The sequence below is a fragment of the Oncorhynchus mykiss genome, chromosome 18 (genome assembly GCF_057628025.1).
Source record: "Oncorhynchus mykiss isolate SJ-2025 chromosome 18, ASM5762802v1, whole genome shotgun sequence".
In the NCBI taxonomy this organism is placed as follows: Eukaryota; Metazoa; Chordata; class Actinopteri; order Salmoniformes; family Salmonidae; genus Oncorhynchus; species Oncorhynchus mykiss.
In genome coordinates, this window is record NC_143039.1 from 30,326,484 (window position 1) to 30,352,346 (window position 25,863).

Here is a 25,863-nt window from a genome sequence, read left to right on the forward strand (position 1 = left end):
CCTTTGATATGATGGCACGCACATGCGCAGTACAGCGTGAGATGACCGTTAGACCCGATTACGTATTTCTGCGCATGAATTTAGCCAACATCACCATGACTTCGCCTACAAGCGTTTTCGGGGATTTCTGTTGGAGAAGCAGTTTCTGCATATCTTCATACTGTATTGTCTTTGGTAATAGTATATTATAAAAAGGTCAGGTGTAATAACCGCACAAACAAAACACATGCAGTTGGTTTGGACAAAGACAGTGGATGCTGATTGATTACTTGCTGCTTTGAATAGGACGATTATTTCAGACTTTTAGTACCGAAAGTCAGTTTACAGTTTCTTCAAGTCTATAATTTAGTTAAACATTTTTTGGTAAATGATGATTGTGACTGACAAAATGCACATTGGAATTATTGGAATCCTACTGGGCATGTACTTGAAGGTAAGAATGCACACGCGTGTTTGAAAAAGCTGGGCATGTTTGGCAAAGGTACATACATATACACTCCGTGTAAGAAACATTAGGAACACCTTCATAATACTGAGTTGCAGCACCTTTTGCCCTCAGAACAGCCTCAGTTCGTCTGGACATGGACTATAAGGTGTCAAAAGCGTTCCTTAGGGATGCTGGCCCATGTTGAATCCAATGCTTCCCACAATTGTGTCAAGTTAGCTGGATGTCTGTTGGACCACTCTTAATACACACGGGAAACTGTTGAGCGTGGAAAAACCCAGCAGTGTTGCAGTTCTTGACACACTCCAACTACTACCATACCCTGTTCAAAGGCACTTAAATATTTTGTCTTGCCCATTCACATTTGAATTGACACATATCACAATCCATGTCTCAAGGCTTCACAATCATTCTTTAACCTGTCTCCTCACCTTTATCTATACTGAGTTGAAGTGGATTTATCAGGTGACATCATTAATAGATCATAGCTTATACCTGGGCAGTCTACTATGTCAAGGAAAGGGAATCTAGGTTGAAGGTTTAGATTTCGAGAAAATTAGAAACTAAGGAATACTTATTTTTATGTTTTGTGCACTCAGTGCCTTCAGAAAGTATTCACATTTAACCTTTTCCAAATTGTGTTGTTACAAAGTGGCATCATTTAAAACATGTTTTTGTCAAATCTACACAATACTTTAATATAAAAGCAGGGTGAAAAAACTAAAATATTTTTATTTTTATATATTAGGAAGGTGTTCCTAGTGTTTGGTATACTCAGTGTATATTATTTTCACATTTAGTGGAGACTACAGCAGTGAGTCTTATCTGGGTATGTCTCTCTAAGAGTTTTCCACAGCAGGATTGTGAAACATTTGCACATTATTCTTTTCGGGATTCTTCAAACTCTGTCAAATAGGTTGTTGATCATTCCTAGACAACCATTTTCAGATCTTGCCATAAGTTTTAAAGCAGATTTAAATCAAAAACTGTTACTCGGCAACTCAGGAACACTCCAGTGTAGATGTGACCTTATGTTTTCTGTCATTGTCCTGCTGAAAGGCGAATTAATCTCCCAGTGTCTGGTGGAAAGCAGACATAACCATGTTTTCTTCTAGGATTTTGCCTGTGCCCATTCCAATGATTACAAGCATACCCATAACATGATGCAGCCACCACTATGCTTGAAAATATGGAGTGGTACTCTCCACGTGTTGTGTTGAATTCCCCAAAACATAACACTTTGTATTCAGGACAAAAAGTACATTGTTTGCTAAATTTTTTGCAGTATTACTTTAGTGCCTTGTTGCAAACAGGATGCATGTTTTGGAATATTTTTGTTCTGTACAAGCTTCCCTTTTTTCACTCTGTCAATTAAGTTAGTATTGTGGAGTAACTACAATGTTGATCCATCCTCAGTTTTCTCCTATCACAGCCATCAAACTCTGTAACTGTTTTAAAGTCATCATTGGTCTCATGGTGAAATCCCTGAGTGGTTTCCTTCCTCTCCAGCAACTGAGTTAGGAAGGACGCCTGTATATTTGTAGTCACTGGGTGTATTGATACGCCATCCAAAGTGTAATTAATAACTTCGCCATGCTCAAAAGGATATTCAATATCTGCTTTTTAACATTTTTACCCATCTACCAATAGGTGCCCTTCTTTGCGAGGCATTGGAAAACCTCCATGGTCTTTGTGGTTGAATCTGTTTGAAATTGACTGCTCGACTAGGGGACCGATAATTGTATGTGTGGGGTACAGAGATGAGGTAGTCATAAAAAAATAAACATGCAACTTATTATGCGGCTTGTTAACAGATGTTTACTCCTGAACTCATTTAGGCTAGCCATAACAAAGGGGTTGAATACTTATTGACTCAAGACATTTCAGCTTTTTATTCATTTGTAAACGTAAATTCCTCTTAATTCCAGTGACCAAAAAAACTAAATTGAATCCATTCTAAATACAGTCTAACAACAAAATGTGGAAAAAAGTCAAGGGTTGTGAATACCTTCTGAAGGCACTGTAGGCTATGGGGAGATGACACGTGCACACGTTCTTTTTCTTTTCAACTGTGAAAGGTTCAAGCAGACTGTGAGCCGTACATCATTCTTATTAGAGAGGAGGAGCGGTGCCTTCATGAGTTGCGACTGCATAATGTGTCCAAAACTCCCCAACCAGGTGAGATGAGACCGTTTGTAATTCTTCCCCCTTAGAAATTCATACCCAGCATGGTTTGTCATGTTTTCCTACGCTAAACAAATATAGGTTAACATGTTCCTTCTCTATTCCATAATAGTCAATGTTCTTAGAATTTGTTTATTTAATGGCATTATATGATATGCATACCACATAAGAGTAAAATCATTTCCAGTCCCACAGGTATCAAAATCTGAAACAGCACCACACATCAGCACATCACTGGGAACCAGGCCAGTTTGACTGTGGACTAGGTTTCCCTCTAGTGGCAGTATAGAGTAGGTTACATCTCAACATTCATAATTATCGTTGTAGTTACTTCCCCACTGTGAGTTCAACATTACTGTCATGTTGGTGAGAACAGTTAATCAGATTATCAGAGCTGTTTGTCTTGCTCCTCTTGTTATTACTGGACTATGGGCGGCAGGTAGCCTAAGAGCATTGGGCCAGTAACCTGAAAAGTTTCATGGTTCGAATCCCCGAGCCGACTAGGTGAAAAATCTGTTGATCTGCCCTTGAGCAAGGCACTTAACCCCAATTGCTCTTGTAAATCACTCTGGATAACAGAGTTTAAATTACTAAAATGTAAATTATTCACAACGACCAAACAACGATTGCCGTTGTACTGTTTGCCTTATAATTATAACACAAATATTTACACACTTTGATTATAATTTGAGAGATACAAGAAAACAGTACATGATTTGTTTTTCTTATTCAGACTGCAAGGGTATGTGGGACCACTTGAATTGCTGGTCTCCTGCTTTTGTAGGGGAAACTGCATCACAGAACTGTCCCAATTTCTTCAAATCAGAAGGTGAGAAACCCCCATCCCATTCCTGGCTGTTACGATGTGTGTGGTAGACCCCTACCCCACCCCTGGCTGTTACGATGTGTGTGTTATACCCCCCCCCCCCCCCCCAACCCCTGGCTGTTATTTGTTAGACCCCCACCCTACCCCTGTCTGTTATGTGTTAGACCCCCACCCCACCCCTGTCTGTTATGTGTTAGACCCCCACCCCACCCCTGTCTGTTATGTGTTAGACCCCCATCCCACCCCTGTCTGTTATGTGTTAGACCCCCACCCCACCTCTGTCTGTTATGATGTGTTAGACCCCACCCCACCCCTGTCTGTTACGATGTGTTAGACGCCCACCCCACCCCTGTCTGTTATGATGTGTTAGACCCCTCACCCCACCCCTGGCTGTTATGATGTGTTAGACCCCCACCCCTGTCTGTTATGATGTGTTAGACCCCGACCCCACCCCTGGCTGTTATGATGTGTTAGACCCCCACCCCACCCCTGGCTGTTATGTGTTAGACCCCCACCCCAGCCCTGGCTGTTATGATGTGTTTAGACCCCCACCCCTGTCTGTTATGATGTGTTAGAACCCCACCCCACCCCTGGCTGTTATGATGTGTTAGACCCCCACCCCACCCCCTGGCTGTTATGATGTGTTAGACCCCCACCCCACCCCTGGCTGTTATGATGTGTTAGACCCCCACCCCACCCCTGGCTGTTATGATGTGTTAGACCCCCACCCCACCCCTGTCTGTTATGATGTGTTAGACCCCCACCCCACCCCTGTCTGTTATGATGTGCTAGACCCCCACCCCAGGCTGTTATGAGTGTGTTAGTTAATGATCCACCACCAAGATAATTTGTTTCCATTCAATACAAAAATGTTTGTCTTTCTACCATAAACTGTCGATTGATGCTCATACAGGCGATCGACTAAAAGGACAGAGGAGTGGTATAGAGTTCATAAAAGGTCTGCTTGTGGAAACAGCGGCATCGTGAAGTGATTTATGACAACCTTACATAACACAAATGACGCCTGCAATAACAATTGCCTGCACTAAAATACCTGAGATACTGAAACTGCATAATACCTGAGATACTGAAACTGCATAATACCTGAGATACTGAAACTGCATAATACCTGAGATACTGAAACTATGTAGGTCTTAGAAAATCTTAGGTCTGTTCTATGGTCAAGGTTTTTTACTCTGATGCTGACTATTTTCACGGCCATAATTTATTTATTTGAACAGTACAGCAAGTAAGTATTGATGAGGCTGTATGATTTTCCAGGTAAAGTGGATCGAAACTGCACAGACACGGGCTGGACGGACCCATTCCCTCCTTACGAGCATGCATGTTTCAACGAAACCTTCCACTTACTTGGAGAGGTGGGTACATGTGTACTTTTCGTATGTGCTACATTACTGGTTGTGTCTTTGATTCAGGACAATTACTTCAAAACAAGGGAAAGCCATATCAGTGTTGAGCATTGATGTAAAAATACATGGACAATTTATGTAAAATAATTCTTACCCCGGGCCTCTTTTTCCTCCCAGTCACATGACTCCCACATGTACTTCCCCTATGTGAAGACCATGTACACTGCAGGCTACGCTCTCTCTCTAATCTCTCTCACCATCGCCATCACCATCCTCTGTCTCTTTAGGTGAGAAACAGAGAATCAAGTCCAAGAACTGTTATGATAAAAAATATGCTAATCCATTTGAGTACTCAATAAAATACACTGTAATCAACATGCGTGTCTTAATATTGGGTCTCAGTGGGGGATTAAACATATTACAAAAACATGTTGGTCGAGGAGGACATTTCAAACTGCTTTTACACTTTTCCTGTTGTCTAGGAAACTGCACTGCACCAGAAACTACATCCACATCCAACTCTTCGTTTCCTTCATCCTGCGTGCTACCTTCATCTTCATCAAAGACTCTGTGCTCTTCACCGATGAAGACTTCTACCACTGTGACGACTACCCAGTACGTATCTACTGTACTTTGTAGTGACTGTCAATGCATGTGAGAATGGATGAACACATTGATAGAGAAATGTGTAATTTAGTGTGTGAATAGCTGTGTTTTGATAAAAGTTGTTCATCTTTCAACATGATATGGACATACTAAAATACCCCTCCTATATACACACAAAAGTATGTGGACAACCCTTCAAATGAGTGGATTTGGCTATTTCAGCCACACCCGATGTGTACAGGTGTATAAAATCGAGCACACAGCCATGCAATCTCCATAGACAAACATTAGCGGTAGAATGGCCTTACTGACGAGGTCTGTGACTTTCAACGAGGCACCGTCATAGGATGCCACCTTTCCAACAAGTCAGTTCGTCAAATTTCTGCCCTGCTAGAGCTGCCCCGGTCAACTGTAAAAATTGTCTGTTGAGTTCCAAACTGCCTCGGGAAGCAGCGTCAGCACAACAACTGTTTGTCGGGAGCTTCATGAAATGGGTTTCAATGGCAGAGCAGGCGACTGCTCGGCCATTGACATTGACATGCGCAATGCCAAGCGTCAACCGGAGTGGTGTAAAGACCCCCGCCATTAGGCTCTGGAGCAGTGGAAACGTGTTCTCTGGAATGATAAATCACACTTCACCATCTGGCAGTCCGACGGATGAATCTGGGTTTGGCGGATGCCAGGAGAACGCTACCAACCCCAAAGCATAGTGCAAACTGTAACATTTGATAGAGGAGGAATAATGGTATGGGGCTGTTTTTCATGGTTCGGGCTACGCCCATTAGTTCCAATGAAGGGAATTTTAACACTACAGCATACAATGAATGACATTATAGACGATTCTGTACTTCCAACTTTGTGGCAACAGTTTGGGGAAGGCCCTTTCCTGTTTCAGCTTGACAATGCCCCCATGCACAAGCGAGAGCCATACAGAAATGGTTTGTCGAGATCGGTGTGGAAGAACTTGACTGCCCTGCACAGATCTCTGACCTCAACCCCATCGAACACCTTTGGGATAAATTGGAACGCTGACTGCGAGCCTGGCCTAATCGCCCAACCTCACTAATGCTCTTGTGGCTGAATGGAAGCAAGTCCCCGTAGCAGTGTTCCAATATTTAGTGGAAAGCCTTCCCAGAAGAGTGGAGGATGTTATAACAGCAATGGGGGGTGGGGCGCAACTCCATATTAATGCCCATGATTTTGGAATGAGATGTTTGACTAGCAGGTGTCCACATATTTTTGTTAATGTAGTGTATATGTCTTTTCTCATCATATCCTGTAGGCGGTGTGTAAGTTAGTGGTGATGTTCTCCAACTACTGCATCATGGCTAACTACAGCTGGCTGCTGGTGGAGGGACACTACCTCCACACCCTGGTCAGCCTCTCCTTCTTCTCCAAGAAGAAACACCTTTGGTGGTACATCATCCTGGGCTGGGGTACGGACACCTGTCCACTCTACATTACAACAACACTACTGATACCATGTCATTGTCATCTGGCAATGTCATGTCATTATGATCAGTTAAGAGACAGACTTGATAGTGAACTACTAACTGAAATGAGAGGGATTGGATTTAACTAAACCATTTTTGTTTTCTTTTCCTACATAGGTTTGCCAATGATTGTCATTGTATCCTGGGGTTTGGCAAAATACTTCTATGAGGATGAAGGGTAAGATACAGATTAATGGGATGTCATAGACTATTTTAAACAGATGACAATTGCATCATCATAGTTCACATACATGCATATGTTTCCCTTTCTCGTCAAGCTGCTGGGAGACAAGGGTACACGACTGGGTTTGGTGGATTCTCAGATTACCAGTCCTACTCTTCATAATCGTAAGTGCATGAATCGCTGTTGATAACTAATGATTAGGCCAATGCCTTGTTCAAGATTGTTCAAGACGGAATACCAGGGCGCGTTCTCAGAGCATGCGCAGGCCAGCTGGCAAGTGTCTTCACAGACATTTCCATCCTCTCCTTGTCCCAGATTATAATCCTAACATGTTTCAAACTGACCACCATTGTACCTGTTCCCAGGAACTCCAAGGTAAACTGCCTAAATGACTATCCCCTTGTAGCACATCACATCTGTAATTATGAAGTGCGTTGGAAGGCTGGTCATGTCACACATCAACACCATCATCCCAAACAACCTGGAACCACTCCAATTAGCATACTGCCCCAACAGATCCACAGATTATGCTCTCAATTGCATTTCACACTGCCCTTTCCCACCTGGACAAGAGAGGAAATAACTAAGTGAGATTGCTGTTCATAAACTACAGCTCGGCGTTCAACACCATATTCCCCTCCAAGCTCAGGACCCTTGGACTGAATCTCTGCAACTGGATCGTGGACTTCCTGACAGGCCGGCCTCAGATGGTGAGGGTAGGCAACAACACTTCCACCATGCTGACCTTCAACACGGGGGCCCTACAGGGGTGTGTGCTTAGTCCCCTTCTGTACTCCCTGTTCACCCACAACACCATCAAGTTTGCTGACGACAACAGTGGTAGGCCTGATCACCGATGGTGATGAGACAGCCTACAAGGAGGAGGTAAGAGACTTAGCAGTGTGGTGCCAGGACAACAGCCTCTCCCACAATGTCAGTAAGACCAAGGAGCTGAGTGTGGACTGCAGGAGAGAGGGGAGAGCATATCCCAATCCACAATGACGGAGCTGGAGTGGAGCAGGTTGAGTGTTTCAAGTTCCTTGGCGTCCACATCATTAAGAATTTAACATGGTGTAAACACACATCCACACAGTCGTGAAGAGGGCACAACAATGTCTCTTACGCCTTGGGCTGAAAAGGTCTGGTATGGGCCCTCGGATCGTCAAAAAGTTCTGGGCTCAACCCCCTTCAGCGCCTGCACCCGGGGGCGCCCTGTGCAGCCCACGGCAAGATGCCGCCCTGGGCATCTGCCCATGTCGTCCGTACCTAAATCCGCTACTGATTTGTATTAGTCTATAAATAAATCTATTTGCCAAAATTCGTCATCTCTCCCATGTCTTATTCGACTAGTGTTTTTGAAAGTGTAAGGATAATTCAGCCATAGTTGTTCTGAAATGTTTATTGCTTGCCAACATTTTATTCCCTCTGTTTAATATAACACACATACATTCATTATTCATTTCGGTTGCCTATCCTGACGTGAAGTTTGTTCTATAGAAAGTATTTGACTCTTATGTGTGCCACAGAAAGTATTTGTCTCTAGCCACAAAATTAAGGAAATTAGGGGGAGATTTGTCACAACACCGGCCCCAGGATCTCCATATCAGGCAGTGTCATGGGAAGGCCCGAAAAATTCCTAAAGACTCTCACCAAAGTTCACTGTTCACTCTACTACAGTCCAGCAAGTGGTACTGGAGCATCATCTCTCCGACAGGCTCCGAGACAGCTTCTACCCCAAGCCATAAGACTGCTAAATAGCCATAGATAGTTAATTAAATGGTTACCCGGACTATGTGCATTGACCCTATCTTGCACTGACTCATTCAGTTTCTTTCTTTTTTACTATTTTCTGTATTGTAGAATAATAGTGAAGACATCAAAACTATGAAAACACATGTACTAACCTTTTTTTTTTTTTTTTTTTACAAATCAAAATATATTTGAGATTCTTTAAAGTAGCTACCATTTGCCTTCATGACAGCTTTGCACACTTTTGGCATTCTCTCAACCAGCTTCACCTGGAATGCTTTTCCAACAGTCTAGAAGGAGTTCCCACATATGCTGAGCACTTGTTGGCTGCTTTTTCTTTACTCTGTCGTCCAACTCATCCCAAACCATCTCAATTGGGTTGAGGTTGGGTGATTGTGGAGGCCAGGTCATCTGATGCAGCACTCCATCACTCTCCTTGGTCAAATAGCCCTTACACAGCTTGGAGGTGTGTTGGGTTATTGTCCCGTTGAAAAACAAATGACAGTCCCACTAAGCGCATACCAGATGAGAGGCATATCGCTGCAGAATGCTGTGGTAGCCATGCTGGTTAAGTGTGACTTGAATTCTAAATAAATCACTGACAGTGTCACCAGCAAAGCACCATCACACCACCTCATCCATGCTTCACGGTGGGATCCACCCATGCAGAGATAATCTGTTCACCTACTCTGCGTCTCACAAAGACACAGCAGTTGGAAACAAAAACCTCAAATTTGGACTCATCAGACCAAAGGACAGATTTCCACCGGTCTGATGTCCATTCCTCGTGTTTCTTGACCCAAGCAAGTTTCTTCTTATTGGTGTCCTTTAGTAATGGTTTCTTTGCAGCAATTCAACCATGAATGCCTGATTCATGCAGTCTCCTCTGAACAGTTGATGTTGACATGTGTCTGTTACTTTAACTCTGTGAAGCATTTATTTGGGCTGCAATCTGAGGTGAAGCTAACTCTAACAAACGTATCCTCTGCAGCAGAGGTAACTCTGGGTCTTCCTTTCCAGTGGTGGTCCTCATGAGAGCCAGTTTCATCATAGAGCTTGATGGTTTTCGTGACTGCACTTGAAGAAACTTTCAAAGTTTTAGAAATTTTCCAATTGACTGACCTTAAAGATGTAATTTCTCTTTTCTTATTTGAGTTGTTCTTGCCATAATATGAACTTGGTCTTTTACCAAATAGGGCTATCTTCTGTATACCACCCATAACTTGTCACAACACAACTGATTGGCTCAAACGCATTAAGAAGTAAAGAAATTCCACAAATGAACTTTCAACAAGGCACACCTGTTAATTGAAACGCATTCCAGGTGACTACCTCATGAAGCTGGTTGAGAGAATGCCAAGAGTGTGCAAAGCTGTAATCAAGACAAAGGGTGGCTACTTCGAAGAACCTCAAACATAAAATAGATTTTGATTTGTTTAACACCATTTTGTTTTCTACAGGACTCTTTCTACAGGACTATGTGTTGATGTCTTCACTATTATTCTACAATGTAGAAAATAGTAAAAATAAAGAAAAACCCTTTAAAGAGTAGGTGTCCAAACTTTTGATTGGTACTTTATACACACACCAAGTGTACAAAATATTAGGAACACTTTCCTAATATTGAGTTGAACCCCCCCCCCCTTTTTTTGCCCTCAGAACAGCCTCAATTCATCGGGGCATGGACTACAAGGTGTCAAAAGCATTCCACAGGGATGCTGGCCCACGTTGACTCCAATGCTTCCCACTGTTGTGTCAAGTTGGCTGTCCTTTGAGTGGTGGAGCGTTCTTGATACACAAAGGAAACTGTTGAGCATGAAAAACCCTACAGCTTGCATTTCTTGACACATTCAAACCGGTGCACCTGGCACCTACTACCACTCCCCATTCAAAGGCACCTACATCTTTTGTCTTGCCTATTCGCCCTCTGAATGGCACACATACTCAATCCATTGTCTCCTCCCCGTCATCTACACTGATTGGAGTGGATTTAACAAGTGACATGAATAGGGGATCATAGCTTTCACCTGGTCGGTCTGTCATGGAAAGAGCAGGAGTTCTTAATGTTTTGTACACAAGAAAACACCCTCATATGCTGCTACTCTGTGCATTATTAGACTTTTATTATTATGTATCCTGATGCCTAATCACTTTACCCTGCCTTCATGTACATTTCTACCTCAAATACTGTGCCTCATACCCCTGCACATTGATCTGGTACTCCCTGTTGCAGTGCATTCGGAAATTATTCAGACACCTTGACCCTTTCCACATTACATCCTTATTCTAAAATAGATTAAATACATTTTTCTCATCAATCTACACACAATGAGGTCGAAGGAATTGTCCGTAGAGCTCAGAGACAGGGTTGTGTCGAGGCACAGATCTGGGGAAAGGTACAAACAAGTTTCTGCGGCATTGAAGGTCCCCAAGAACCCAATGGCCTCCATCAGTCTGAAATGGAAGAAGTTTAGAACCGCCAAGACTTTCTAGAGCTGGCAACCGAGCCAAACTGAGCAATCGGAGGAGAAGGGACTTAGGTAGGTGACCAAAAACCCGACGGTCACTCAGAGCTCCAGAGTTCCTCTGTGGAGATGGGAGAATCTTTCAGAAGGACAACCATCTCTGCAGCACTCCACCAATCAGGCCTCTATGGTAGAGTGGCTAGACGGAAGCCACTCTTTAAGTAAAAAGCGCATGACAGCCGGCTTGGAGTTTGCCGAAAGGCACCTAAAGACCCTCAGACCATGGGAAACAAGATTGAACTCTTTGGCCTGAATGCCAAGTGTCACGTCTGGAGGAAACCTGGTTTCATTCCTACGGTGAAGCATGGTGGCAGCATCATGCTGTGGGGATGTTTTCAGCGTCAGCGACTGGGAGACTAGTCAGGATCGAGGGAAAGATGAATGAAGCAAAGTACAGAGAGATCCTTGATGAAAACCTGCTCCAGAGCACTCATTACTTCAGACATTGGCGAAGGTTCACCTTCCAACAGGACAACAACCTTAATTACACAGCCAAGACAACGCAGGAATATCTGCAGAGAAGAATGGGAGAAACTCCCCAAATATACTGTAGGTGTGCCAAGCTTGTAGCGTCATACCCTAGAAGACTGTAATCACTGCCAAAGGTGCTTCAACAAAGTATTGAGTAAAGGGTCCGAATACTTATGTAAATGTGATCAGTTAATTTTTTTTATACATTTGTAAACATTTTTAAAACCTGTTTTTGCTTTGTCATTATAGGGTGTAGATTGATGAGGGGGGGGAAATCTATTTCATAAATTTTAGTAAGGCTGTATCATTAAAAAAAAGTCAAGGGTTCTGAATACTTTCCAAATGCACTGTAGTTCATTCTTGTATTTATTTTTTACTGCATTGTTGGAAGAGGCTCATAAGCAAGCATTTTCACCGTTAGTCTCCACCCATTGTATGTGACATACAATTAGTTTTTTTTTACATAACTGATAATGTAAATATTAGTTTTACTCCGTACGGTATTCATTTGTTGCCATTTCATTGCAGATTAATTTGGTATTTTTTCTGAGTATCATAAGAATTCTGGTGGGGAAACTGCGGATGCCAGACATGCATGGAAATGAATTCAGCCAATACAAGTGAGTTGTCAACAGGACCATACTGTACTAACGCCAAAGGATTTCAAAGATGTTTATTCTGTAGGCTAAAATAATAAATAACTTAATTGCTTACGAGTGTTATAGTACCTGTGCCAACTTTCTGTAAGCGTTGCCCAGTCAAACCTGAAAGACCAGCACAACGGCAAACTAATGGAATCTCTCAAAACGTGTACAGTATTGATTCGTGTCTTTTGTGTATTGTAGAATTGAATATTTTCCTTGGATATTTTCAGGAGACTTACCAAATCGACTTTTCTTTTGGTGACCCTCTTTGGTTTGTACTACATCCTCTTTGCCTTCTTACCCATCAAAGTCAGTGGTTTAACTTACAAAATATGGACCTTTGTTGAGCTGGCTCTTGCATCAACACAGGTAATTTTGACTTTTCATTTATTTATTTTTTTACTTTGATGGAATACTATTTGATGTCTAAATTCCCCTTTCTTCCTTTCCAGGGCTTTGGAGTTGCTGTTCTTTACTGTTTTCTAAATGGGGAGGTAGGTTTTTGTCCCATTTCTCAAAATTATTATGCAAGTTGAAATAAGTGGTGTAAATGTGCTATTGCTAATATTATGCAGCAGCCCTGATTAACTAGTGTCGATGATACACTATCTCCATCCCCTCCAAACCTCCACACACAGGTACAGTACGAGGTACAGAGGAGATGGCGCAGGTGGAGGCTGAAGCAGCATCTACACAGGGAGCCCAGACAGCATGGTTCCATGAGCCAAAGCGTCTCTCCCCTTACCCAGGTCTCCTTGCTTCCCTGTTCCGGACCGGCCAGCCTGGCATGACCTTTGACCCCCCCCAACCCACCAAATCACTGGTGATCTCCTAGACATACCGGTTAAAAACGCTTACACAGATGACTCTCTCAAGACATCAAATTAACTTAAGTTCTGGAACTTTCTTGAACTTGAGGAATGGTCCACAGAATCACTTGGCCACTGGCATGGGAAACAGCACTGTACTGTGATGTTGTGCCATTCCCTCAAGCAACATTTCTAGGACTATGGACAGTGGACTTGGCCTGAAGATCTAAGACATTTGGGTTCAGTGGAAATCCTAAGAAATGGGAACATGTTCAAAAAGCGGAAGTAGGACTCAGATCTTCAACATCAACATGTGAAAGAGAAATCCTGGAAAGAGGTCTGGTTATGACCAGCCTTTTGTCCAGAGAATTTATCAACATGATTGAAAATTCTCACTTTTTATTATACTTTGAAGACAGATCTTTTAAGAAACATAATTTACTGTTCCTTTGCACCAATGTACTGTATAAAATAAAATACATTTTCTGAAATAAATACCAAGATCAAGGGCTGCACTTTTTCAACAGGATAACAACAAATTGCTGGTGAGTGGTCTAAAACTGTGATCTTGATGGTCTCAACACTTTACCCATGTCAATGTCAGATTTGATCCCTCGTCTTCTTGTTCATTGTAACTTATTATAAATTGGGTGGTTCGAGTCCTGAATGCTGATTGACTGACAGACATGGTATATCAGACCTTATACCACGGGAATGTCAAAACATTTCTTTTTACTGTTCTAATTACATTGGTAACCAGTTTATAATAGCAATACGGGACCTCTGGGATTTGTGGTATATGGCCACTATACCACGGCTATCGGCTTTTCTGAGGCACAACGCAAAGTGGAGGCCATATACCACACCCCCTCGGGCCTTATTGCTTAATTATAAAATGGTTCTTCTACAAAAAATGTGCACTAATGTCCTTAAGATAACCTCTACATTGGGTACTTTGCTTTCATTTCTTCCACAAAGGCAATATATTCTTTTATGGCATCTTCTTTGGACTTTCCTATTGGATTGAAAACAGAAACAGGACATATTGAAGATTTGTTACACATTCAAAACAGAGAGAGTGGAAAAGCAGAATAATACATTGTCCAAAATACTTACCTTCCTGTGCTTTCCAACCATCCCATTTAGATTTTCCTTGGAAGTCAAATATTCCCGGACGCTCTGTGGACACAACGGATACATCTTAAAGTTACTCTTACAACAAAAAAATATTGCTTTAACTGGCAGGTATTGGCAGTCTGAAAGCCCATCGGACAAGTCGGGAATCTTTTTTGGTTACCTGAAGATTATGATCCCTTGATTGTTAATGTAAAAAAATAAGCTGCACTGAATAGAAATGTAAAAAGCAACAATTTCTATGAATTTACTGACTTACAGTTCATGTAAGAAAATCATTAAATTGAAAATAAATTCATTAGGCCCTAATCTATGGATTTCACATGACTGGGAATACAGATATGCATCTGTTGGTTACAGATACCTTTTAAAAAAAAATGTTTAAGTAGGGAGGTGGATCAGAAAACCAGTCAGTATCTGGTGTGACCACCATTTGCCTCATGCAGCCCAACACATCGTCCCATAGAGTTGATCAGGCAGTTAATTGTGGAATGTTGTCCGACTTGCCTTCAATGGCTGTGCGAAGTTGCTGTATTATGGCGGGAACTGGAACACGCTGTCGTACTCGTCCATCCAGAGGATCCCAAACATGCTCAACGGGTGACGTGTCTGGTGAGTATGCAGGACATGGAAGAACTGGGACATTTTCAGCTTCCAGGAATTGTATGCAGATCCTTGCGACATAGGGCCTGTGCATTATTATGATGAAACATGAGGTGGTGACAGCGGACAAACGGCACGACAATGGGGCTCAGGATATCGTCACGGTATATCTGCATTCAAATTGCCATCGATAAAATACAATTGTGTTCGTTGTCCGTAGCTTATGCCTGCCCATATCATAACCCCACCGCTACAATGGGGCACTCTATTCACAATGTTGACATCAGCAAATCGCTTTCCCACATGCTGTCTGCCATCTGCCCAGTACAGTTGAAACCGGGATTCATACATGAAGAGCACACTTCTCCAGTCTCCCTCGAAGATGAGCATTTGCCTACTGAAGTCGGTTACGACATCAAACTACAGTCGGGTCAAGACCCTGGTGAGGATGACTGGCACACAGATGAGCTTCCCTGAGATGGTTTCTAACAGTTTGTGCAGAATTATTTGGTTGTGCAAACCCAGTTTCATCAGCTGTCCGGGTGGCTTGTCTCAGACCATCCTGCTTGTGAAGAAGCAAGATGTGGAGGTCCTGGGCTGGCGTGATTACACGCGGTATGCAGTTGTTAGGCCAGTTGGACGTACTGACAAATTCTCTAAAATGACGTTGGAGACGGCTTATGATAGAGAAATGAAGAACCAATTCTCTGGCAACAACTCTGGTGTACATTCCCGCAGTCATCATGCCAATTGCACATTCAGTAAAGACTTGAGGGACAAAACGGCACATTTTAGAGTGGTCTTCTGTCCCCAGCACAAGGTGAACCTATGTAATGATCATGCTGTTTAATCAGATTCTTGATCTGCCACACCTGTCAGGTGGATGTATTATCTTGGCAAAGGAGAAATGCTCACTAACAGGGATGTAAACAAATTTGTGCCCAACATTTGGGAGAAATACGCTTTTTTTGCATATGGAACATTTCCGGGATCTTTTAATTCAGCTCATAAAACCAACACTTTACATGTTGCATATATTTTTTTTCTTCAGTATATTTACATGCAGAAGTGCCATATATTGCTAACCTTCCACATACACGGGAGGAATCTGAAAAATAAGGTTGTTATCAGTAAATACATTCTCGGAGCAGGCTCAACTTGCCCGACTGCCATACAATGTCCGTCTTTCACAAAGATCAGTTTCAGGCTTACTGGAATCCTTTGCAATTTGGTTGTTTTCACTTCTTAAATCACCTGCCCAATGGGGCAACCTCACCATCCTCAACTGGTGCAACTGTTCAGGTCACTTGCCGCAGGAAATAGGGCAACACTTCATGTCAATCCCTGAATGGTTTACTCACAGTCAGAAAAGGCAGCTAAACAATTGATAAGTCAATACATTTCGTAACTCTTGAGAAATGCACATCCGAGACAAAATGATAAGCCTTGTAATAAGACACTATATAAAAGCACTGCTGCAGGTAGGACATCCCAGAAATATTCTGTAATTGTCAATTAGGGGCAGTTTAAGGGAGAGTTAATGAAACCAACCATGGAAGTACTATATGTTGTAGCAAACTTCGGGGGTAGCCCCAACCGAGATTTGAACCTGTGAATGTCAAGCCAACACATTAACCGTTAAGCCAAGAGCGTACAGTTAAGGTGTTGGCTTGACAGTCGCTGGATCCGGGTTCGAGTCCTGGTCGGGGCTACTCCCCGAATTCACTTCAATATACTTTCATGTCTGGTTTCAATGACTCTCCCCTTTAACTGCCCTTAATTTACTTTTTTTTTTGCTACAACTTCCGAGTCCGTTGGAGAGGAGTACAAATAGTATTCCCTGCCAAATAATAGACTTTGTGCGATTAAGATTCACAGAGCTACGCCTCCTCTGGCTTAAGCGATCACCACGCCAACCAGACATAGATTGATTAAGTGGGAGACAGCTTGTGTCAATTGCAGAACATTTCCTTCCCACAGCAGCACTAGTGGACAATGCTGGAAATATCAGTAAAAGCATAGTGCCTCAAAGTGCTCCAAAACTCCTGGCCATACTTATAAGACGTTGTAAGTACAGTATATTCGGAAAGTATTCAGACCCCTTGACATTTTGTTACATTACAGACATATTCATACGTGGATTCAATTGTTGCTTCTCCTCAATCTACACACAGTACCCCATAATGACAAAGCAAAATCAGGTTTAGAAATTCTTTCAAATGTATATATATATAAAAAAAAAATTAAATATGACATTTACATAAGTACTCAGACCCTTTACTCAGTACTTTGTTGAAGCACCTTTGGCAGTGATGACAGCTTCAAATCTTCTTTGGGTATGACGCTACAAGATAGCACACCTGTACTTGGGGAGTTTCTGCCATTCTTCTCTGCAGATCCTCTCAAGCTCTGTCAGGTTGGAAGGGGAGCATTGCTGCACAGCTATTTTCAGGTCTCTCCAGAGATGTTAGGTTCAAGTCCGGGCTTGGATGGGCCACTCAAGGACATTCAGACACCTTTCCGAAACGACTCCTGCGTTGTCTTGGCTGTGTGCTTAGAGTCTTTGTCCTGTTGGAAGGTGAACCTTCACCCCAGTCTGAGGTCCTGAGCACTCTGGTGAAAGGATCTCTCTGTACTTTGCTCCATTTATCTTTCCCTCGATCGTGACTAGTCTCCCAGTCCTTAACGCTGAAAAACATCCCCACAATATAATGCTGCCACCACCATACTTCACCGTAGAAATGCTGCCAGGTTTCCTCCAGATGTGACGCTTGGAATTCAGGCCAAGGAGTTCAATCTTGGTTTCATCATAACAGAGAATCTTGTTTCTAACGGTCAGAGTCCTTTAGGTGCCTTTTGGCAAACTCCAATTGGGATGTCATGTGCCTTTTACTGAGAAGTGGCTTCTGTCTGGCCACTCTACCATAAAGGCCTGATTGGTGGAGTACTGCAGAGATGGTTGTCCTTCTCCAATCTCCACAGAGGAACTCTGGAGCTCATCCAGAGTGACCATCGAGTTCTTGGTCACCTCCCTGACTAAGGCCCTTCTCCCCCGATTTCTCAGTTTGGCCGGGCGGTCGAACTCTTGGAAGATTTCTGGTGGTTCCAAACTCCTTCCATTTAAGAATGATATAGGCAACTGTGTTCTGGACCTTCAATGCTGCATAGTTTTTTTGGTACCCTTCTCCAGACCTGGCCTTCGTCACCATCCTGTCTCGGAGCGCTACGGACAATTCCTTCAACCTCATGCCTTGGTTTTTGCTCTGACATGCAAGGTCAGCAGTGGGACATTATATAGACAGGTGTGTGCCTTTCAAAATCATGTCCAATCAATTGAATTTACCACAGGTGGACCCCAATCCGGTTGTAGAAAAATCTCAAGGATGATCAATGGAAATAGGATACACCGGAGCTCAATTTCAAGTCTCATGGCAATCAAATGTATTTATAAAGTCCTTTTTTCATCAGCAGATGTCACAAAGTGCTATACAGAAACCCAGCCTAAAACCCCAAACAGCAAGTAATGCAGAAGCACGGTGGCAAGGAAAAACTAGGAAGAAACCTAGGCTCTGAGGGGGGGCCAGTCCTCTTCTGGCTGTGCCGGGTGGAGATTATAAGAGTACACGGCCATTTAAGGCAAGATGTTCATAGATGACCAGCAGGGTCAAATAATAATCACATTGCTTGTAGGTCAGTACCTCATGAGTAAATGTCAGTTGGCTTTTCATTGTCGAGCATTCAGAGGTTGAGACAGCAGGTGCGGTAGAGCGAGTAAGTCGAAAACAGCAGTTCCGGGACAAGGTAGCACGTCCGGTGAACAGGTCAGAGTTCCATAGCCGCAGGCAGAACAGTTGAAACTTGAGCAGCAGCACGACCAGGTGGACTGGGGACAGCCAGGAGTCCTCAGGCCAGGTAGTCCTGAGGTATGATCCTAGGGCTCAGGTCCTCCGGGAAGGGAGAGAGGGTGAGAGAGAGATTTAGAGGGAGCATATTTAAATTCACACAGGACACCAGATAAGACAGGAGAATTACACCAGATATAACAGACTGACCCTAGCCCCCCGGCACAGACTATTCCAGCATAGATAATGGAGACAGGGGTGGGTCGGTGGACACTGGACCCCCGCCCGGCGATACCCCCGGACAGGGTCAACCAGGCAGGGTATAACCCCACTCTCTTTGCTAAAGCAGAGCCCCCACACCACTAGAGGGATATCAACAGACCACCAACTTACTACCCTGAGACAAGGCTGAGTATAGCCCACGAAGATCTCCTCCACCGCACAAGCCCGAGGGGGTGCAAAACCAGACCAGAAGATCACATCTGTGACTCAACCCACTCAAGTGACGCACCCCTCTTAGGGACAGCAATAGGGTCAGAGGCAGAGAATCCCAGTGGAGAAGTGGGAGCCGGCCAGGCAGAGACAGCAAGGGCAGTTTGTCGATCCAATTCCTTGCCGTTCACCTTCGCACCCCTGAGTCAGACTACACTCAATCATAGGACCTACTGAAGAGATGAGTCTTCAGTAAGGACTTAAAGGTCTAGACCAAGAACGCCTATCTCACATGGATAGGCAGATCATTCCATAAAAATGGAGCTCTATAGGAGAAAGCCCTGCCTCCAGCTGTTTGCTTAGAAATTCTAGGGACAATAAGGAGACCTGTGTCTTGTGACCGTAGCGTACGTATGCATGTATGGCAAAACCAAATCGGAGAGATAGGTAGGAGCAAGCCCATGTAATGCTTTGTAGGTTAGCAGTAAAACCTTGAAATCAGCCCTAGCCTTAACAGGAAGCCAATGTAGAGAGGCTAACACTGGAGTAATAGGATCACATTTTTTGTTTCTAATCAGGATTCTAGCAGCCGTGTTTAGCACTAACTGAAGTTTATTTAGTGCTTTATCCAGGTAGCCGGAGAGTAGAGTAGAGTAGAGTATTGCAGAAGTCTGATCTAGAAGTGACAAAAGCATGGATTAGCTTTTCTGCATCAGTTTGACAAAAAGTTTGATTTTTGCAATGTTACGAAGATAGAAAAAAAGCTGTCCTTGATATGTTCGTCAAAAGAGAGATCCAAAGTAATGCCGAGGTCCTTCACAGTTTTATTTGTGACGACTGTACAACCTTCAAGAATAATTGTCAGATCCAACAGCAGATCTGTTTCTTGGGATCTAGAACTAAATATTTTAAAGTAAAAAATATTCCGCCCTCCACTTCCTTATGTCTGAAACAGGCTTCCAGGGTAGGTCATTTTGGGGATCCACCATGTTTCATCAAAATGGACAGCTGTGTGTCGTCCGCATAGCAGTGAAAGTTGGCATTGTGTTTCTGAAAGACATAACCAAGAGGTAGAATATATAGTGAAAACAATAGTGATCCTAAAATTTTACCTTGAGGAACCCTGAAACTTACAATTGATTTGTCAGAGGACAAACCATCCACAGAGACAAAACGATATCTATCCGACAGATAATATCCAAACCAGGCAAGAACTTGTCCGTGTAGACCAATTAGAGTTTATAATCTCTCCAAAAGAATGTGGTGATCAATGGTGTCAAAAGCAGCACTAAAGTCTTGGAGCACGAGAACAGATGCAGAGCTTTGGTCTGATGCCATTAAAAAAGGTAATTTACCACCTTCACGAGTGCAGTCTCAGTGCTATGATGGGGTCTAAAACCAGACTGAAGCAATTCGTATTTCATCATTTTTTCTTCAGGAAGGCAGTGAGTTGCAGAGCAACAGCTTTTTCCCAAACCATTTTTTTTAGGGGAATGGGAGATTCAATATAGGCAGATCGTGACTTACATTTTCTGGGTCAAGGTTAGGCATTTAAGAAAAGCTTGATTTCCATCACTTTTAGTGAGTGTGGTACATCCAGATAATGGGGAGCCATTAATTATGTTCAACATAGGAGGGCCAAGCACAGGAAGTAGCTCTTTCAGTAGTTTAGTTGGAATAGGGTCCTGTAGGCAGCTGGAAGGTTTGGAGGCCATGACTATTGTCTCCATTGATCCTAGGTCCTGGCAGTTCTGTGCAGACTCAGGACAACTGAGCTTTGGAGGAATACGCAGACTCAAAGTGGAGTCCGTCATTTGCTTTCTAATGATCATGATCTTTTCATCGAAGAAGTTCATGAATTTATCACTGCTGAAGTGAAAGCTATCCTCTCTTGTTGAATGTTGCTTTTTAGTTAGCTTTGCAACAGTATCACATTTTTTGGGGGGGATTGTTCTTATTCTCCTCAATTACGTTGGGAAAATAGGATGATCGAGCAGCAGTGAGGGCTATTTGATATTGCATGGTATGGTCTTTCAAAGCTAGTTGGAAGACTTCCAGTTTGGTGGAGCGCCATCTCCATTCCAATTGTACAAAACTAGATCCAGACTGTGGCAATAAGTAGGTCCGGAGACATGTTGGACAAAACCCACTGAGTCAATGATGGCTCCGAAAGCCTTTTGGACTGGGTCTGTGGACTTTTCCAAGTGAATATTAAAGTCACCACAAATTTGAATATTATCTGCCATGACTACAAGGTCCGATAGGAATTCAGGGACCTCAGTGAGGAATGCTGTATACGGCCCGGGAGGCCTGTAAACAGTAGCTATAAAAAGTGATTGAGTAGGCTGCATAGATTTCATGACTAGAAGCTCAAAAGATGAAAACGGCGTCATTTTTGTTGTTATTATAAATTGAAATTTGCTCATAAATGTTAGCAATGCTTCCACCTTTGCGGGATGCGCGGGGGATATGGTCACTTGTGTAACCAGGAGAGGCCTCATTTAACACAGTAAATTAATCAGGCTTGAGCCATGTTTCAGGCCAATGACATCAAGATCATGATCAGTTCATTGACTGACTGCCTTGGAAGTAGGGATCTAAAATGAAGTTGCCCTATTTTGAGATGTGAGATCTCACAATCTCTTTCGATAATGACAGGAATGGAGGTGGTCTTTATTCCAGTGAGATTGCTAAGGCAAACACCACCATGTTTTGTTTTGCTCAACCTAGGTCGAGGCACAGTCTTAATGGTGATAGCTGAGCTTACTATACTGACTGTGCTAGAGGCAGACTCCACTAAGCTGGCTGCCTGCACCCAACTCATTGTGGAGCTAGAGGAGTTAGAGCCCTCTCTAAATTGAAGAATAAGATGAGAGCACCCCTCCAGCTAGGATGGAGTCCGTCATTCCTCAGCAGGCCAGGCTTGGTCCTGTTTGTGGGCGAGTTATCTACAAATTCTATCTTTTGGGAGGGGCAGAAAACAGTTGTCAAACAGCGATTGAGTAGTGAGAGATTTCTGTAGAGCTCATCACTCCCGCTAAATGGGAGGGGGCCAGAGACAATTACTCGATGCCGACACATCTTTCTAGCTGATTTACAAGCTATGTTGCTCTTGGTGACCTGTGACTGTTTCATCCAAACATCATTGGCCCCGACGTGGATAACAAAATCCCTATAAGCTCTACACTCGCCAGTTTTAGCCTTAGCCAGCACCATCTTCACATTAGCCTTTATTTCGGTAGCCCTGCCCCCTGGTAAACAGTGTATGATCGCTAGATGATTATTTTTGTCTAATATTGCAGGTAATGTGGTTGGCAAATGACTAGGGTTTTCAATTTGTCAGCTAATGGTGGGAGGCATCGGCGGCTCAGACCCCGTAATGGGTGGAGAAACGTGAGAAGGCTCGGCCTCAGACTCTTTGCTTAATGGGGACAAGCGGTTGAAAGTTTGAGCGACACCGGTTGAGCATGCCGACAGCATTTCTTTCCAGAAGCCTTGAGAAAATTGTCTGGATGCGGGGACTATGCAGGGGATTTATACTACTATCTGTAGTTAACTGGAGGCACAGATGCTGTTCAATCTTTCCTACACTTAAATTGCCCTTGACTAACGATTGCATGTGAAGCTGTGCTTGCAAGACTGCTATCCTGACCATAAGGCGATAGTTCTCCTGTATATTAGGAGTACAGAGACTGCAATTAGATGGCAATGTTAATTGAACTACTTTGCTTTTTCGGCTGGTGGAGGTCCTGTAGAACCATGTCCAGATAAAGCGTCCGTCCGGGGTGAAAAAGTTGAGCGAGGATAAAAACAAAGAAATTGGTAAATGTACTAAAAGTAAAAACCGAACATTTTGGCAGATAGCAAAGTAGCAACAAACAGCACGGAGACAAGTCCGGAAGATGAGGGCGGAACGATTGATTCTGGTTTGTCCCCACAGAGGATGAAAGGGTCTGAATACTTATGTAAATAACATATTTAAAAATAAAAATAAATACATTTGCAACAATTAAAAAAAAAAAAACTTTTCACTTTGTCGTCATTATGGGGTTGTGTGTGTAGATTGATTTTTTAAAAATGATTTCACCTTTATTTAACCAGGTAGACTAGTTGAGAACAAGTTCTAATTTGGAACTGCGACCTGGCCAAGATAAAGCAAAGCAGTTCGACACATACAACACAGTGTAACACATTAAATAAACAAACATACAATCAATAATACAGTAGAAAAACCTATATACAGCATGTGCAAATGAGGCAGGATAAGAGAGGTAAGGCAATAAATAGGTCATGGTGGCAAAGTAATTACAATATAGCAATTAAACACTGGAATGGTAGGATGTGCAGAAGATGAATGTGCAAGTTGAGATACTGGGGTGCAAAGGAGCAAGATAAATAAATAAATAAATACAGTATGGAGATGAGGTAGATTGGAAGGGCTATTTACATGTACAGGTGCTGTGAGCTGCTCAGACAGCTAGTGCTTAAAGGGAGGTAAGAGTCTCCAGCTTCAGAGATTTTTGCAGTTCGTTCCAGTCATTGGCAGCAGAGAACTGGAAGGAGAGGTGGCCAATGGAAGAATTGGCTTTGGGGGTGACCAGTGATATATACCTGCTGGAGCGCGTGCTACGGGTGGGTGCTGCTATGGTGACCAGTGAGCTGAGATAAGGCGGGGCTTTACCTAGCAAAGACTTATAGATGACCTGGAGCCAGTGGGTTTGGCGACGAGTATGAAGCAAGGGCCAGCCAACGAGAGCATACAGGTCGTAGGTGGGTAGTATATGGGGCTTTGGTGACAAAACAGATGGCACTGTGATAGACTGCATTCATTTTGTTGAGTATTGTTGGAGGCTATTTTGTAAATGACATCGCCGAAGTCACTCTTCAACCAGACACCTAGGATTTTGTAGTTGTCCACATATTCTTAGTCAGAACCGTCCAGAGTAGTGATGCTGGACGGGCGGGCAGGTGCGGGCAGCGATCGGTTGAAGAGCATGCATTTAGTTTTACTTGCATTTAAGAGCACTTGGAGGCCACGGAAGGAGAGTTGTATGGCATTGGAGCTCATCTGGAGGTTAGTTAACAAAGTGTCCAACGAAGGGCCAGAGGTACACAGAATGGTGTCGTCTACGTAGAGGTGGATCAGAGACTCACCAGCAGCAAGAGTGACATCATTGATGTATACAGAGAGGAGAGTCGGCCCGGAAATTGAACCCTGTGGCACCCCCATTGAGACTGCCAGAGGTCCGGACAACAGGCCCTCCGATTTGACAAACTGAACTCTTATCGGAGAAGTAGTTGGTGAACCAAGCGAGGCAATCATTTGAGACGCCAAGGCTGTTGAGTCTGCCAATAAGAATGTTGTGATTGACAGAGTCGAAAGCCTTAGCCAGGTCGATGAATACGGGAAATGTTTTATTTGATCCATTTTAGAATAAGGCTAATGTAACAAAATGTGGAAAAAGTCAAGGGGTCTGAATACTTTCCGAATGCACTATATGCAATTATATATTGATGCTTAAAGTGGTACAAGAAAGATTAGGCAATAATCAGGGATTTGGCTTTGAGGTGCAGCCTGTAGAACAGGTTGAACAGAATGACTCACCCGTGTTGACGTTGCCAAGTGTTGCCTGCTTGTACAAACCATATACTACTGCTAGTTCAGCGTAGCTAGGTTGTACCGTCAGCCTCCTCACCTCATCGGCAGCCTTTTCAAATTCAGCCTTGAGAAAAATAAAACATGTTTTGTATTGCCATCTTTGTGGGGACCAAAGAATTGATTCTCATCCAAAATCCTATTTTCTCTAAATCTAACCATAGCCCTAAAACCAAGCCCTATACCTAACATAGCATTTTTGTTTATTGTGGGGACCGACAAAATGTCCCCACTTGTTCAAATTTTCCTTGTACAATCCTTGTGAGGACTTCTGGTACCCAGAAGGATAGTTCCAAAATATATACAAAAATCTATATATACAGACAGTATGTATAAATAACTTAGCTTATGCCAAAGAAAATACTTGTACACCACATTGTGCCATGTGTTAAAATTATTCGTAACAGATTGAAAATGGGATGAATACCTTAACACACAAAAAACATCTCACTATGACAAAGTCAATCCTGTAGCACCCAGTGAAAATGTATATCTACACTAAGCTACATGCAGTAGCTTCATAACAGATAAACTGCAACAAAAAAAACTTTTTAAATGAAATGCACAGTAGATTCAGGTATTAACACCTGGAAGGTATCAGTAACAATTTGACTTGACTTTGGGTTAGATACTGCACAAATAAAATATAACTACGTTTCTGCTTACCATAGACATGTTGTTCCCCAGAAAAAGACCCAGCTCCTCCTTGCATGTGGAAATGCTCACTTCCGCGATTCTGTCTTACCTTTCACCTTTGAGGAGGTGGTGACATATCAAATTCCATTGGAAATGCGGAAGAAATGGGGAGGTGACAAATGCAATAGCCTATAGCTACCACAAGAGGCCAGCATGTGTCCACAGTCGATCTCCAGGTCAGTAAGGATAGTGAG

The 25,863-nt window shown here is 43.0% G+C and overlaps 2 protein-coding genes across 2 annotated transcripts; one reads left to right on the plus strand and one right to left on the minus strand.

Moving 5' to 3' along the window:
• Positions 1 to 107: 107 nt before the first annotated feature.
• On the plus strand, positions 108 to 14,049 carry LOC110495829 (secretin receptor). The gene is made up of 13 exons (XM_036952273.2): positions 108 to 433; positions 2,524 to 2,623; positions 3,363 to 3,458; positions 4,737 to 4,834; positions 5,003 to 5,112; positions 5,308 to 5,440; positions 6,714 to 6,867; positions 7,042 to 7,102; positions 7,203 to 7,272; positions 12,382 to 12,473; positions 12,728 to 12,866; positions 12,950 to 12,991; positions 13,136 to 14,049. The coding sequence occupies exons 1-13, from the start codon at positions 368 to 370 to the stop codon at positions 13,286 to 13,288; spliced, it is 1,314 nt and encodes a 437-aa protein (XP_036808168.1). The 5' UTR covers positions 108 to 367; the 3' UTR covers positions 13,289 to 14,049.
• LOC110495830 (acyl-CoA-binding protein) lies at positions 13,689 to 25,768 on the minus strand. Its single transcript, XM_021571295.3, has 4 exons — positions 25,640 to 25,768; positions 24,923 to 25,040; positions 14,423 to 14,485; positions 13,689 to 14,321 (listed from the first exon to the last, which is right to left on the minus strand). The coding sequence occupies exons 1-4, from the start codon at positions 25,646 to 25,648 to the stop codon at positions 14,248 to 14,250; spliced, it is 264 nt and encodes an 87-aa protein (XP_021426970.1). The 5' UTR covers positions 25,649 to 25,768; the 3' UTR covers positions 13,689 to 14,247.
• Positions 25,769 to 25,863: the final 95 nt, after the last annotated feature.

Coding starts and splice junctions, on each gene's coding strand:
- LOC110495829 (XM_036952273.2), top strand. CDS start 368: ATGATGATTGTGACTGACAAAATGCACATTGGAATTATTGGAATCCTA. Junction 7,103..7,202: donor TACTTCTATGAGGATGAAGG/GTAAGATACAGA, acceptor TTTCTCGTCAAG/CTGCTGGGAGACAAGGGTAC. Junction 12,867..12,949: donor TGGCTCTTGCATCAACACAG/GTAATTTTGACT, acceptor CTTCCTTTCCAG/GGCTTTGGAGTTGCTGTTCT.
- LOC110495830 (XM_021571295.3), bottom strand. Junction 14,486..24,922: donor ACTTGGCAACGTCAACACGG/GTGAGTCATTCT, acceptor TTGTGTCCACAG/AGCGTCCGGGAATATTTGAC. Junction 14,322..14,422: donor TGGTTGGAAAGCACAGGAAG/GTAAGTATTTTG, acceptor TCAATCCAATAG/GAAAGTCCAAAGAAGATGCC.